The 16,466-nt window shown below is 40.3% G+C and overlaps 1 protein-coding gene across 2 annotated transcripts in view; it reads left to right on the plus strand.

The window, feature by feature from the left end:
- Positions 1-10,749, plus strand: part of XPO4 (exportin 4) — an 81,149-nt gene extending 70,400 nt beyond the window's left edge. For both annotated transcript variants that reach the window (XM_071554158.1, XM_071554168.1), the window contains 3 exons: positions 473-590; positions 1,842-1,934; positions 5,272-10,749. In XM_071554158.1, the coding sequence (XP_071410259.1) occupies positions 473-590; positions 1,842-1,934; positions 5,272-5,469 (409 nt within the window). In that variant the 3' untranslated portion in view covers positions 5,470-10,749. The remainder of the gene's footprint in view (positions 1-472; positions 591-1,841; positions 1,935-5,271) is intronic.
- Positions 10,750-16,466: the final 5,717 nt, after the last annotated feature.

Here is a 16,466-nt window from a genome sequence, read left to right on the forward strand (position 1 = left end):
GCCTTCAGCTGGTATCCCAAAGCCATTCCTGAATTAGTTTCTCAGCTGGTAATATAAAACATTGCTGCTGTTCTACTGGGCTGGCTCCAGAGCATTTCCTGTCAGGGTGCCAATGGGCTCTCCCTCATAATGGGAGTACCATTTTCACTAATCTATGGCACGTGTCAGAAACAGATGAGCTTGACCATACGGGACTCTTTCTGAAAATGTTATGTCAGAGGGGGTTATGTTACCTTCGGGCATGTAGCTAATAAAAGAAAGCAACGAAGTTGGAATTCTTTTTTTTTCTCCCTTTTTCTAGTTGGTTGGTTGGGGGATTTTTTTAATTTTTTTTTTTAATTAACAGCTTTATAGTGAAAAGAAACCTTGGAACGTACAAGCATTTCAAATATTTTCTATTTCTGTCACAACTGGGTAGCTTTGTCACAATTTAATTGTAATCTGCCTTCGATTCTTTAACCCTCATTATCAGAATGAGCTCAGAGGTTTGCCAGCTCTGTCTGGAGGCTGTAACACCGTTAGCAGAACAGTGTGCAAAAGCACAAGAAACAGATTCAACTCTTTTTCTAGCAACAAGGCACTTTCTTAAGGTAAGGCATCTGTGTTTCCTGTTACTTTGGTTTTTAGCATCCAGAGGCCAAACAGTGATCAAATCTGGGTTAATCAGGATCACACGTATAGTAAGAAACAGCCTATTACCTTAAAAAAGGGGCAATTTAATAAGAAAGAGGGTGTAAAGAATTGATGATTTTGGACTAGAGTACAAAGGAGGATGGAGGCGTAGAGGAAAGCAATCTTATTGCCAATAACCAAAAGACCTGAGCCTCTCAGAATACAGTTTTTATTTACCAGTGCTCTGCAGATGAGCTGTAGAACTGATTGACAATTTTAGTGGTTATGTCTACTGTGAAAGCTGTGAAAATAAAGCTTCCAGACTTGTGTAAACTGGAGGCTGGGTAGAGTGCTAAAACAAAAGGCATGTAAAAGATCATACTTGGAAACTAGAAAGAATACGTTGTAATTTATTTAGTGTATCTAATAAATTACACATTTTCTTAATTCAATATCACATTTAGTACTTTCCTTTTAGGACCATCTGACTGAATTTTGGAGTGACCTGGTAGCAACCAGGCTCCTACTAAATGGCAACAAAGTAATGTGGAATTTGTGTGCTTGTCTCCTGATTTTGTATAGACTCCAGTTCAGACACATACCGTTCTTCAATAAAGGCATCTTTTCTTACAAAACTGACAACTTCTGGGATTGCTCATTAAAAGCATACATCAGCAAAGCTGAGAGAATAGGAAACTCTTAAATAATTTTGTCTTTATATATCTTCTAAATTAACATGGCTTTGCACCCTATTTTCTAAACTTCCACTTAAAATTACAACACTGCTGTTACTAATCTGTCCCTTGTTTGACTTTCTGTGAGCTGTAGGAGACTCCAAAGCTTGAGGAAAAACTTCTGTGTTTTATTCTGGAAGACCAAAGGCTTTTTAAATTATTTTTCTGCTGTATCTGCAGCTTTTGGAGAAAAAATACAAGAGGTGTAATTTCTCTCTGAAGAACAGTGGATATAAATCAACAGCCGGTTTCAGTGCTTTGAGATGTGAATTTATGCTGTTAAGCCAAGACTTGACTTCTAAAAGAACTTGGCTTCCAAATTATTGGTACTTCAATTTAAAAAACAAAAAAGTCAACAAAGCAAACAGCAGCCTTGGATGTTTCTAAATACATATTCATTATTACCAGAAGTGAAGATGAGCTTCAGCAGCATATGTTAATAAAGTAGAAAGTTCAGTTTACGCTTCCATAACTACTTCTGTTTTGCAATTTCAGATGGTTTTTGATATGCTGGTACTTCAGAAGCACAATACAGAAATGACAACTGCAGCAGGTGAAGCATTCTACACATTAGTGTGTTTGCATCAGGTATGGCATTTAGACACTTACACCCTGAAAAGAAGTCGTTTGTTAAAGGAGAGTAGTTACTGTGTGCCTGGTAAATCATAGAAGCATTTGGGTTGGAAGGAGGGGATCCTCAGGAGGTCTGTAGTCCAACTTTCTGCTCAAGGTGGAGTCAACCTTGAATTCAGACCAAGTTGCTCAGGACTTTCTCCAGCTGTATTCTGAAAACCTCCAACATGGATATTCCAAAGCCTTTTTAAGTGGCCCATTAAGTGCCTTGTTATCCATATAATTCATATGCTTTCAACACCTGCCAGACAGTCGTGGTGGGCCACTGCTGGACTCATTCAAGTTATCAATATCTACATCTGTATTCCACATCTGTTCTAACGAGTGCATATAAAGATAGACAATAAACACAGCCCAGTATGGTGATAATGTTCACTGCTGACAGGACACACTGCTGACTTCCTTAGCCTGTTGCCCACCAGCACCTTCAGGCCGTTCTTTCAGCAGAACTGCTCCCCAGCCTGTCAGTTCCCAGCCTGTATGGCTGCAGGGATTAGTCTGTTTCAGCTGCAGGACCTTGCATTTGTCCCTGTTGAGTTTCCTGAGTTTCCTGTCAGTTCGTTCCTCCAGCCTGAGTATGTGTCTGTCAGTCCTGCTCTTGAATGCACTGGCTGCAGTCCCCAGTTTGGTTTCATCCAGGGACTTGAGGAGAGTGCAATTCCTCACCTCCTCCAGGTTGCTTACACCCTGAAAAGAAGTAATTTGTTAAAGGAGAGTAGTTACTGTGTGCCTAACATAACAATTATTTAAAAGGACAAGGTGCAGATGAGAGCTCTCAGTGCCACTTGTAACCATCTTCCAGGTGGAATATGTGCCATTAACCTCAAGCCCTTATAAGCTGATAACACAGGTATGTTTTCACCCATGTAGTAGCCTACCCATTTAGACAAGAAAATCCCAGCTTGGTTACAAGGATGCTGTGCACAACTGCTAAAGACTTGCGATGGTCAGGCATCCACTGCTCTCTGCTTATCCAGCCATTTTGTCTTAGAAGACAGTGTGGTAAAGTATGATTTATTCTAGGTAAATCCAGACTGGCTGTTCTCAATCCTTTTCTCTTTCACATTCCGAGAGATAGCCTCCAGGAGTACTTGCTTCATGATTTTCTTAGTCATTCAAAGATGATAGACAGCAGTCTTGTAATGACATGAGCCAGCTTTCTGAACTCTTGGATAGATTCTGTCAGGTTTCATGAGCTTGTATGAATCACAATTTCTCAAGAGATCCCTGGGTTGATCCTCTTTACTATGGATAGTTCCTCTTCTCCTTGAACCCTGTCTCTAGTCACAAAGGTCTGGAAAAACCTGTCAGCGAAGACCAAGGCAAAGAAAGCACTGATTATTTCAGCCTTACATTATGCCTAATATCATTAAATCACCCATTCCATTCAGCAGCAGTACTAGTAGAAGCTGCTTTTGTTGTGTTTGCACCTTGCTAAATTCAGCTTTATCTCAACTTCATTTGTCTGTTATTGTTCTTGTCCAGACAGTGTTTCTGCTTTCCTCCTTTGTAGCTGTCCATGCTTCTATTTCCTGAATGTGTTGTCCTTGCACTGGAGTTCAGTTGTGATTTCCCTGCTTAGCTGAGTCAGTGTCCTTACATGTTTGTATTATTTTCCTCAGTATTTGGACTGAGGCTATTCATGTGCTGGGAAGACGTTGTCCTTTTAAAGCTCTTTTTGTCTCCAGAGCTCACTCCCACAGTATACCACCCACCAGCCTCTTGAATAAGGTGAAATCTGCTCTCTTGATGTCCAGATTCTGTACTTGGCTGCCGTCTTTCTTCACTCTCTTGGGGATCCTTAAATCCTCTATTTCATGATCCCTGAAAGGCTGGCATTAATTACCATATCCCTGACCAGCTCTTCCTAGCTGTGAGTAGCAGATGCAAAGTCACACCCCTGGGTAGCCCATCTGGTATTTGAGCAAATGTCAGGGAGATAATCTCTTGTAAGTCTGATCTGGAAACTTCCTCAAGTTGATTGAAGATGACTCAGTCCACTAAAAGCCCTGTCCTGTGGATTTGTAACAGGATCCCACCATGATGTCATCTTTGCTACCTCTCCTCTGATCATGATCTGTAAGTACTCAACTAGATTGTTGCCCAGTCTGTAAAAAAGCATCTTTAGTTTCAGCTGCCATTTCACAGAAGTGGCAGTCTTATGTTTTGTCATCCCTAAAGAGCTTCTGTCTGTCCCTTGAAACGCTCCAGTCATGCCACCTGTCCCACCACATCTCAGTGCCTGCAATGATGTTGCAGCCCTGCACCTGCATATGAAGCTCTAGCTCCTTCTGTTTCCAAAACTGAATGCATTTCTACACAGACATTTGAGGCTGGCCTCCTTTCAACCTTCTGAATACTTCCTGATGAGCACTGTTAAACCCATCACACTTCCTTGTGTTCTTAATACTATTGGTTGCTGTCTCCTCACTTATCTACAAGCAATGTTACCACCATCCTCCAACACACCCTTTAAAGCACTTCCTGCCAGATTGCCAAGCCTTTGGCAAAGATGCTCCTAAGCCACTTTGTCCTATGGATCCTCTCTCTTGCTAGCAGCCCTTATCCCTCAAAGTGCAACTAATGATTATGTAAGACAAAAAGACCCTGTGATACCACCCACAGGTGGCAAATTCATAGTGTATCTACCTCCACCCAACCCCTCACTGGCAGAATTGCAAGGAATGCCATTCTGGCTCCTGTGTCCTTCACCCATGCTCCCAGAGCTCAATCACTTTGGACTTGCTCCAGGTGTGTGCCCCTTGGCAGTGTCCTTCTAGTCATGTTTAATATGTTTCTTTGTCTTCTGTTTCTGTCCAAGTAAGCATGAGACTAAGTAGGAAGCTCTTCAAAAGGAATCTAAGCTCTTTGTCCCAGGGAGAGGACCTTAGAAAATGGAGAACCTGTGGGAGGAGGTAGTTGGTACAGCACACCGAACACGGGGCGGGCATGAAGAAAGAGCAGTCCAGTTTGCAGGGATAAGCCTATGCCAAGGAAGAGCCAGAAGATCCTTTGAAAAGGTTACCTTAAATTGTCATCTTACTGTATACTGCAAAGCACTTTGAGGGCTTCTTTAGCCTTACTGTAATACCCAGCCTGGATGAAGTACTTTATCTGGTTTAGAGGTAGGTGAAAGGCTGTGGGGTCCATAGTTGCTGCTGATACAGTGGTCAGTGAAACTGGGTAACTGGTGAAGAGGTGCTGATAGTTTTCTGTCGCAGCTTTTATTCTGGATCTTGTCCTGATGAGAGATGCTGTATATATTGGGATTTTTTTAATGTTTATTTAACAGGCTGAATATTCAGAGCTAGTGGAAACGTTGCTATCAACTCAGCAAGATCCAGTAATTTACCAGCGGTTAGCAGATGCCTTCAACAAGCTCACTGCAAGCAGCACTCCCCCTACACTGGACCGTAAGCAGAAGATGGCCTTCTTAAAGAGCTTAGAAGAATTTATGGCAAATGTTGGTGGACTTCTCTGTGTAAAATAAACAACAAAACTCTTTGCCTAATTTAGACCCTTTCTGCAAAATGCACTGAGAAATGCTGATGCTGACTAGATCTTGTACCTGTCTCTGGGTTCTTTGCAGCCATCTCAGATTCTAGAGAGCCTGGAAGTTTGAACGTAACACAATGGAATAGGAGAGGTCAACTTTGAATCAGCTTCTGCTATTATGTGTTAACTGCAATCTGTCATACTTGTGTGTGGGAGAGAATGAACAGAAAATTTGAATTTATTTTTTTCTATATATGTGCAAACAGATACGGGCACAATGAAAAATAAATGCAGTGCCTTTCCCCCTGCACTGGTTTAAAATATGAGTGGTCATATAAACATGCAGATTTCTTTTCTACCCAAAATCATGTTAGAGTGTGATGCAGATACATATAAAGCTCTAAACAGTTTAGCTGATTTTAAGCTTTATTTTTCCTCTCTTTGAGTTTGTGTTCCAATGGGGAAGAAAAACCAAATGGCATTTTAACTTGTGTTTAGTTCTGTTTTTCTACATCAATCCAACATTGCATGTTTAATGCAATGCAGGTTTTTACCTTATGTTCTGCTGCCTAAAGTTCAAAGAAAAGAAAAGGTGTATATTTTTGTTTCCCTAAAATGAACTTTAGGAACTGTAGCCATTTCATTGCCTTAATTTAAAAGAAAAAAAAAAGCTCATATACTTTACATAAGAAATTTAAGGCAAGATTTAAGACAAGATTTGACTCCTCAGAGTTGGTTTAGGATGTTGAAACTGAGCTGCTGTGTACCTGTTGCAGCCTTTCATGTTGACGTGTCATTTTGAAATGAGTGTCTAATGCAAGGTTCATGTGTAGTTTTACTTTCAGTATCTGTTTTGATTCTTACCCGGGTTGCACGAAACTGCAATGTATTTCTACACTGAACTGTTTGCTTAAGCAATAACAACCCGAAAGGTGTGAATTACTGGCAAACTTTATAATGTTGGGGCATTAGCTAAAACAATAACGCTAGCACAGGAGCATCAGACCCTTTTACTCAAGGTCTGTGTGTGTTTGACTCGAGCAGGGAAAGGTAATTGGGATGTCTAGTGGTTTGGGAGACTTGGTTTTGCTGAATCCAGCTCCGCTTCTGCAGAGCCCTTCCAGCTGCTCTGCTCTTGCTTGGTATTTCTATCAGCACTTTAGCTCTTATGATAGCAGAATACAGTGCCCTGAGTATGGGAAGCCAACAAGGGAGAGCGGCACACAAGGCTTGCTTTGTCTCCTGTCTTAAACCAGACAAAACTGAAGCAAATACAAATGCTGCACACCTAGCAAAATTATTTTGGTGGAAATACATGGAGGCAGAAGTGGGCCCTTCTGTTTAAGATCTCTGCTAAATTACGCTGTTGAAATTTGCCATGCGTTTTTAAAATTTGTATAAAATGTATGGTATACACTTTTATATGGCTCTGTGTAGCTTCAAGTTTGCAATTCTGTGCCATTCTTCAGCTATTCATCTCAAAATTATCCATAATAGCCAGAATTTATAGAAGACACAAGTCTCTCAATACTGTGCTATAAGTGATCTAAGACCCCAATGCTTTTTTTTTTTAATTTCCACTAAATTTAAGTCCATATGTGACTCAAGCATGGATCCACAAGGCCAAAAATACCATCTCTTTATTAAACTTTTCTCTTTTAATTGATGTGAAAACGAGGCGAGGCCACATTTACACATTACAAAGTGACCATAAAACTTGTTAGTTAATAATGTACCTTCCCAGCTAGTATTTTATTTCTCTGATATTTGCATAGTATTTTAGAACAGGGGTATTGCTCTCAATTTTTTCTTGAAACTAATGCTTTTCTTTAAAGGATTTCTCGACTGTGCACTTGCACAAAAGATAATGATCCTGGCAGATCCTTCTGTTTCAAACTGTTATGCTTGCTGATCTTTTTTTTTTAATTATCTGGAGTTTGCTATGTTTTTGAAACTGCTTCTGGAGTTTTTCTGAGTTTGTACATTGGATGGGGCAGCAGTTTTGAAACCTCATTTTTTTCAGAGGAAGGGCATTGAAGCCTGGGAACTTAAGTGGCAGTAGGAGCTGCTAGTTTGTTATTATGTGCTCAATGTCAAATACCTAGACCAAAGTCTTCAAAGAGGTAATAGCAAATACTTTCAATTTTTTTGTGTCTGACTAAGTGGTATTTCACTAATTTCTTTTTTTTACCTAGCTCTGTCACTTTGTTTTTTTAATCCTAAAGCTGGCTCACTATTTAAAAATATTTATTAACTTTAAAGTTTTGAAATCCTCTTGCATATTGTGATTGATGAATTCAGGATAAAGTAATGTGCATACCCATTATTTCTCTTATCAGGCCCATTGTGTTGTAACAATCAAAGACACAGAGCATTTTTGAGTATCAAGTCTTGCTTAAGTATGAATACTTACTTTCAAAGACTAGTTTTGAAGGTTGTTTGAAAATGTCCTCTGCCCTTCATTTAAAATTAATATTATATGTTAAAGGGAAACTGTCCTAGTAAGAGTTTTAGGTTTTTTTGTAATTTTCCTTCTTACTGTTATACTTTGCTATTTCTTTTCTTATATTCTAATATATTCAACAGGGATCTTCCCATGCCATTTTATGTTTCTTTTAGAGCAAATGCTAAGATGTCTGCTTAGTGACATCCATGAAATTGTTGCAAAAGCTTCTGGGAATAAGTTTTATTCATTCATACTCCTGCTGGCTTGGTGACTGCTTTTACCTGAACTATTTGGCTTCTATATCCCTACAAAAAAAAATTCTTCAGTGATCTACACATCCAATTGCTGTAAATCTACATGTGAAAGCTCACTAAGGTCCACAGGCAAGACTCATAGACCATTTTTAGTGAACACTGAGAGCTGGCTCCACGTAAGTGTTCTGAAAGTTTTATAGTATCACTGCATTGATTTTCCATTCTCTGTGCAAAGTGAATAATGGTTCTAAAATGCACCTGTTTTTTGAAGGAAAAAACCCCAACTCAAACCGAATTATAAATGCTGCATGATGTAACTGTAGCAAATATATTTGTCTGGACTTTTCTTGCTAAAACAGATTATTGATCAGTGTTTTCATTCTGAGACTAGAAATCAGGTAGCTTCTTTCCCATTTTGCTAGCTCCCTCTCCACTGTAATAGTTCTAATGCTGGCAGAATAATTTTCTGTTGTTCATCCTACGATTCGTGATGTTGACAAGCATGACCATCGAGTTCAATCAAAAAATTCAGACCTTGAAAGCACAGATACGTAAGGACAGACAGAAGTGGACTGCTACAGTGTGAAAACTCCACTTCCACATGCATTTATGCCTTAATTAGCTTCATTGAATTACCACCAGAATCTGCTACTTTTTGCCCAGAAGTTTGTGTTTCACTGTTTAGTGGTAAAGGGCTCACTTTTTTTTTCTCAGGAATGAGAAACTCGTTTTCTCAACTTATCCAAATCCTACTAGTTGAAAGAGAGCGGGAGTTGAATTGGAGTAATCTCTTTCACAGTTCACAGTGCTCACTAAAGCCCCAGTGTTTTCCTGGGCAATTCCCTTTCTATCTAAGCCATGTAGTTCTAGAAAATAAGCTTGCTCACAGCAGTCCATTGTCCATTTAAAATCATTTAAAAGGGAAAGCAAATTCTAATTTGTGATGTGTAAAACTATTAAAAATATGAATTGCAGCATTTGTCTTGTAAAACACTTCAAGTAATTTCAGATTTGGTTACGTAATTACATAAGAAGGAGTGGTGGGGTTTTTAATAGAAGTAGCTTGATGAATATAAGCGCAGGAGTAGGAGCCAAGCTCCTCTAATTTTGTAATAAGTTTTTCCACTGGATCCTCTTGCCATTGGCAAGTTGCTAGAATTGTGTTGTTGTTAAAATAGCATTAACACCTACCTACCTCACAGGGATGTTGTGAGGATTAGTTTATGCCTATAAAATGCATTGAGGATCTGAGATGCTATGTAGATATTACATACTTTAGTTTTGTGAGGTGTAAGATTTACTGTAATGAGAACAGATTTTCATAATTATAAAGCCCCGGAGAGGCAGCAGTGGTGCAGTATTCCCCAGGACTGATGTACTGCAGTACAGGAATGCTTGCAGTAAATTGTCATTATTTCAATTACAGCTGATTGAAATGGTGGCTTCTTCTGAAATAAAGTGTGCCACCAGTGTGCCTCGGTTCTGCTCTACACAGGAAGAAGACAGTCGTTAGTTAGTCAGGCTTTGGGGCCTCTACTTGTGACAAGTGCTGCTTGTGGTAGGGTTTTTTGTTTTGTTTGGTCTTGGTTTTTTTACACCTTTCTGCAAGGAACAAACACCACTCCTTTCTACCATGTCTGTTCCACTTACTCAGTATAACCAAAGCCTAATGGTAACAACTAAACTTTAAGAGTCACCCCTGACCCTGCCTTCCCATCTCCCCCCTCGCCCCCAGAAATTTGTATTTAATATGAGTTGTTTGTGCCCTTTTTACAGTAAATTAGATTAATGCTTTCTAACACTGATCATGAAGCAAACCATGAAGTGTGTTTTGCTTTAGAGCCTTAAGATCTTGGCTCTTATAAAATGCTTTTTGTGGTATGAAATTTCTTGGGGCCCTAACAACTGAGAAGTAAGATACCCCTGGCTTTCCCTTCTCCTCAGTGAATTCAAATTGATTCTGTTTTTTCATTTCTTCCCTTTCCCTATCCTGCTTTCCGTGTTCTTTTGAGCCATTCTTAAGTGGATTTGGAAGACTGTTCCAGCCTCAAGAGAGAGATAATGCCTATGTGATTTTCTAATCTGTTACAGCTTGATACTTGAAATTGATAAAACCTTTCTAGTAGCATTCCCTGGCATGTTTCAATCTCCCATTGAACCATTCTAGAGTTTATAATGAGGAAGAAAAATATTTTCCTCTTTTATTTGTTCCCTTTGTACAAAATAAGGAACCTCCATGCAGTGAACATGCAGTTTTAAGGCAATAAATGCTAGTACTGCTGTTGGTCAAGTGTGTAAATATTTTAAATGTATAATTCAGTACTGTGTTGAGTTTATATATTAAAAACACAGGGATTGAAGTGCTAGTTGATTTCAAGTATTGTTTTACCTGTACAGTTGAAGATACGAAGTTGCATAGAAGTGTTTCACAATTTGTTGCAATAAGACTTGGGAAATGGCTGTGTAATCAAGCCTTATCACAACTGAATTTTCAATTTTGTGTATTTTTAAGATCCATAAGCAGGAGAAGGATCAAATTGTTTTCCACTAAAGACTTTTATTATTTTGTTTTGGCCATGTGTGATTTGTGTGTATTCTTGTTTAATGTTTTTCTAAATTCTCCTCTGTGTTGAATCCCTGAAATAGCATTTGTTATACCTCCTTTTGGTAGAAACAAAAATAGAAACATTATGAAACCTTAGGCTACACATTTTGCTCTTTGGCTCCAGTGAATGTGCAGTAATTAGGTTAAGAGTTGATGGGGTAACTTTAATTTGCATCTGCACTTAAGGCATTAGTTTGTCCATCAAAAGAGAAAACAAGTGTGATTAGGGGCACAACATGAATATCTCACACTGGACTGCAGTTACCAGGAATGGCTGTGAATATATAATCAAAGGAATCTTTTCCCCCATCTTCAAAAAAAAAAATTAACAGTGACTTTTCAGGTCACTGTTATTGGTGGTATTTGTCTACCCCAAAAGAATACTGATTTCTGGGTCTTTAATTTTGTGTGTGTGTGTGTATATTTCATTTAAACTGTTTCTGATTAATATCTGGCACGGAAATGTCCTCCAAACTTGTAGTCTGTTCCCATGTAAGGGACATCTCACAGTATGTTACTTCATGGATATCAGAAAAGTTCAGTTACAGGCAGCAGTTCCTAATGTGCTATAATACCATTACATTTGGATAAACTACAGCTGTTTTCTATTGCTCCCCTCTTACTTCTGTGCACTCACATCTTAAAAGGAAGAAAAAAAAGCTTCACAAATCCTGAAAGTAAAACTATGTGACAGCTATGGTGGTGACTGCTTGCTGTACATCTTGGCTGTATGTATCTCTAAAATTTTACAGGTTTCAGAAGTAAAATTATTGCATTTATTATTTATATTGGCATGGTTTAGTTCAGTGAACATTGTGGTGAAGGATGGAAACATTTAAGGTAATTTTGAGGAAATTCCTGAAAGCAGCTGGTCAGACTAACAGCAGCGTATCCAAGCAGCCTTTCATGTGGAAAATGGAACTATTCTGATTTACCTTAAATATAAGGTCTGGAATAAACTTGAATGATTTGGGTACAAAGCCTTCATTCACACTTGTCTGTCTAAGTGTACAGAAACTCCATCAATTTTGCCTTTAGAAAACTTAAATTTGCTTCAGTTGTGAGTGGTGGAGTTGGTGGTGGGTTTTTTCCTTCAGTGATTTGCCATGTCTAACAAGCAGAAAGGTAGGAAAGCTCAACCCTCCAAGTGGAATTTGTCCAGCCCATCAGCCAAGGAGGAGGTTGTACATGAACTGGAAGAAGGAAGGAGGAGGAGAAGAAAGTAAAAAACCTTTGCAACCTTATCTGGAGAAAGAAAAATACATCAAGTTACTCTGCAAGAAGAAAAATAAATACAAGTGTTATCCCATAACTTTGTAACCCATATCATCTTGATAGGGATTAATAAAATCTGCCCTTTCATCCACACATTGGTTGGGGAAAACAAAGTGCTATTTTGGAATTCTGTGAAATGAAATAACACTATCAGTGTATACATTATTCTTTATTTTGGAAGACATTCCAGACAAGTCTACATCTCCAAAGAGAACACTGAAGTTACCCACTGTGACTGATACATAATTCATTACTAGTTTTTCTCCTGTCTCTATTTGAATCTCATGGAATGGCTGTTTTCCCCTTAACATCTTATTAGATGGTATCAGGTTTGATTTGTCTGACATGCTGCTGCCTTTGCAAGTTAGAGTGAAGCAAAGATGTGGGTGTGATGTACTTCCCTTTTTCTTGCCCTCTGTGTCTGGCCTACTGTTATGCTTGTAAAGATGTGTATGTTTGATTTGCTTTAACTTTCTGGTTTGGATGCTGCAGTTCAGATTTGTGGCATATTCAAACTGCTTCCAGTCTCTGTGTTTGGTGTTTTCTGAAAGAAAAAGTCATCCCTAAACTCCAACACAATTACTGAATTGAAAGCCTCACTCGTAACTCAGTTTAAGTTGTTAGGACATTTGCTTTAATTTTGGAACTGCACCAATACTACTAAAGGTCTTTTGTTCATTCAAATGGTTGTTGTAACTCAGAAAAAAAACCCAAAGCTCAAACCCCACCACCACACTGTGGAGTCTTTAGGAAGATCACTGATGTCCTCACAAAAGATTAACACTGCTTTGGGGAAAGTGTATATTCTTCTGCCACTTTAAGGAAAGACTGTTCTTCTGAAGTACTTTTTGCCTGCTTTTAGGCTGTTATGCACTTTCATGATTTCTTAACAAACTACTGTTAAAATGTACTGTAACATGGTTTTCGATAAGCGCACATGTATTTAAACAATTCACTCAGCCTCAGGAAAGCTGGAAAAATTGGACATCTGTTTTGTATCTTGGTTAAAATGTTTGTTACCTGCATCCCTTAAGATGGCCAGATAATGTCTAGATCCTGCAAGTATAACTATTTAAGATACCAGTATAGTCTGTAAAAGGAGGACAGTGTAATTTTGCTTTCGGGACAGAGAAAAGGGTGTCCTCTTATTTTTCTTAGAGGTATATATAGTCTCAATTGAAGTTTCAAAAGCAAAAAGCAGTAATAAACCCCACTTAGTGTTCAGGAAAAAATGTTTTCTTTCTTTACCCTATCTGCTTTCTATTTTCTTCCTTCTCCTTAAAGAGTGTGTGTGAAATAAGTGCAGAGGTATGTGTAGGAAAAACTGTAAAATCTGCTGCTGTACATGTTTGCTACTTGACTGCATTTTCTGTTCCACTTTAATTTTACTGGTTTTGCTAAATATATTTTATATATTTTCCTTCTTGTTTCTTGTGATGACAGAGTGATTACATCTTTTTGGGGAAAAAATCAAAAACAGCCATGAGAAGGCTTTGGGACCAGAAAATTCCATGAAGTTTGTATGTTACCGTGTATCTCAGGACATTTTTTGAGAGAACTGCATGAATCAGGAGGAATGGTAAAATCAGTGGGACTGTGAAAATGTGTAAAGGTTACATATTGGTAATTCTGTTTCAGGGTTGGTTTGGGTTTTTTAATACTTCTAAAATCCATTTTAAATGTCAATACCACTAGGTAGTGTTAAGTGACTAGTAGTCACTTAAGTAGAGCATTTTTCAATCTGAATACTGTAGCCCTCTTTGTGGCCCCTGAATTACTTCCAAGGGATCCACAAAGCCTGGCAAAATAGAAATCACAAGGATCATGTCACTGTCATGTTTCTGAGACTTGCATCTCCATAGAGAATGAGTTTTGAGTCCGTGAACTGTCTGAGGATGAAAACTTACTACTGTATATGAATTCATGGAGCAACTGTGAGCTTTTAAGAGGTTGACCTGCAGTCTGTCCTCCCCTATGCCCCAAGGTCTCAGGAAGCTGTGATACACCTGGCCTGCTCCAGCCCACCTTTGGTTCTGCATCTGTAGGAGAACAGTTTGGTATTGAAAGAGAAAGCACAGTAAGCTTTGCTTACAAAGGTGAGGTGTTGCAGGTTGTTCTGCAAGTAGAGTATTTCCACTTCTTTATTTTCCATCATCAGAAGTAGGATTCTGTTGGCATGAAGTTATCCTTGTGTGGTTGTAAAGCATTGTGTGCTTGGCAGCCTTCCAAATCCACGTGCAGTTGGTTTGCCAGTCCTAAAAATGTCAGGGTTTTGGGGTAAAAAAGCTAATCATTTTCTTAGGCTTAATGGCAACAGGAGAGATTCTACACTTAGAATTTAATTATTTTTTATTAATTAAAGCTGATTATACCTTTTCATATGGGTATGGCTTGTGCTATAGCAAGAGGACTGAAAAGTATAGAATTTCATTATTAGAGAAAAAAATACAATAGAGTAAAAATAAGAACTCAACATCAAAACACAAAAGCCTTTTGAGTAACAAGTTGCTGTTGCTTTCCAGGGTAGAACTGTGTTTTTAAAAACTGTTTTCTGTCTAACATATGCATTAGTGAAGAGGCAGTGGCCTGTGTCTTCAGGTTCATCTTAAGGACACTGGTGTCAGTGTTGTGTGGTGTGGCTTTGTCAGTCAAAGGATAGGGACTTAGCTTAACTAGAAACACCTTCCTGCAACAGAGATTTGCAACCATGAAACCCAATTACTATTAAATTTGTTGCAGGGTGCACTTTACACGTGTTCCCATGTTTGCAGTTTGTCCTCGCATCCCAAAGGAATTGCATTGTAAGAGAACCTGTTTTCCTTCCTACAGAGTTACTCAAGCTCCTGCTGAGCTTTCCTTCTAGAACTGTCTTGTAACAGGATTCAGGCAAGGTCTTGAGATGTCTGTTTGCTGCCAAGTAGTATCTGGTATCATAACCTAAATAATGTGTCTCTGCCTACTGCCAAGCCCCCACACAGCCATGTGCCCTCACCCGATCTCTGTAACCCTTTGTGAGGATGAGCTGCTTGTCATGGGGTGGACTGCTCCAGGAAATCTGGATTCCAGAGTATGTGTCATCCCAGTCTCCTGGATCTTTTAATTATCAGTCCTGTGCAGAATGTTTTTCACGTAAAATGTGTTCAGTATACATGAAATGGGAAAATTGCTAAAGTGTCACTTGGAGCATCTCAACCACATGTCTTGCCACAATATTATGCAGGTGTCAGGTAAGAAGAAAGATGGAGATAAACTTTTTACAAGGATATGTAGTGACAGGACAAGGGGGAATGGCTTCAACCTGGAAGAGAGTAGGTTTAGATTAGATATTCGGAAGCAACTCTTTACTGTGAGAGTGGTGAGGCATTGGAACAGGTTTCCCAGAGAAGCTGTGGATGCACCATCCCTGGAAGTGTTGAAGGCCAGGTTGGATGAGGCTCTGAGGAACCCCGTCTAGTAGAACTTGTCCCTGCCCACGGCAGGGGGTTGAACTGGACGATCTTTAAAGTCGTTTCCAACCCAAACCATTCTGTGATTCTGTGAAATGGAACAAGGAAAGTATTTTCAAACTTGCTATCTTTTGAATCTTGCCTTCTGTTTGTATGCAAGAAAAGGAGCTTGTTTCAACCCTAACAGAAAGGGAAAGCCTGGGGAGCAGGTCCAGCTGTCCGTGGCGCTGGGCTGGGCTGGGCTGGGCTGGGCTGAGCTGGGCTGCGCTGCCAGGCGGCAGCTCCAGCCCCCGAGGGATGGCCTGTCAGCACCTCCAGCTCCGGGCCCGACGGAACGGGCGCCCTTTGGCTGCCTCACACCCCAGCTTGGACTGCCTCCTTGAAATGCCTCCCCAGCGCGGCGTTCTCTGTGGCCGCGGCCCTCCTGCAGCCGGGGCCGCCCGGAGCGCCCGCTGGGGCCGTGCCCGGGGAGCGTCTGCGGGGGGGGGGAGGCGCGGGCGGGGCGACACGGGCAGCGGCCAGCGGAGCTAAGGTGTGGGGTGTGTGTGCATGAGTGGGTCTGTGTGTGTGTCTGTGTGCGTGGGTGTCTCTGTGTGTGTGCGCGTCTCTGTGTGTGTGCGCGTGTCTTGTGCGTGTGTGTGTCTGTGTCTTTCTGTGTCTATCTGTGTGTGTGTGTCTGTGTGTCTCTTTGTGTGTCTGTCTCTGTGTCTGCGTGGGCGTCTCTGTGTGTGTGTCTGTGTGTCTCTTTGTGTGTCTGTCTCTGTGTGCGTGTCTGTCTGTGTGTGTGTGTGTCTGTGCGTGTCTCTGTGCTCTGTGTATGTCTGTGTGTGTGTCTGTGTCCGGGAGCGGCGCGAGGGGCGGGTTGCTGAGAGGTCCGGCTCCGTGCGGGATTGGTAAAGGGATGGGCATTGGAAATACGAAGGGCGGCGCGGCCCCGCCCCCTCAGGCCGCGGTCCCCAGCAGGGG

Source organism: Pithys albifrons, chromosome 1, assembly GCF_047495875.1.
Source record: "Pithys albifrons albifrons isolate INPA30051 chromosome 1, PitAlb_v1, whole genome shotgun sequence".
In the NCBI taxonomy this organism is placed as follows: Eukaryota; Metazoa; Chordata; class Aves; order Passeriformes; family Thamnophilidae; genus Pithys; species Pithys albifrons.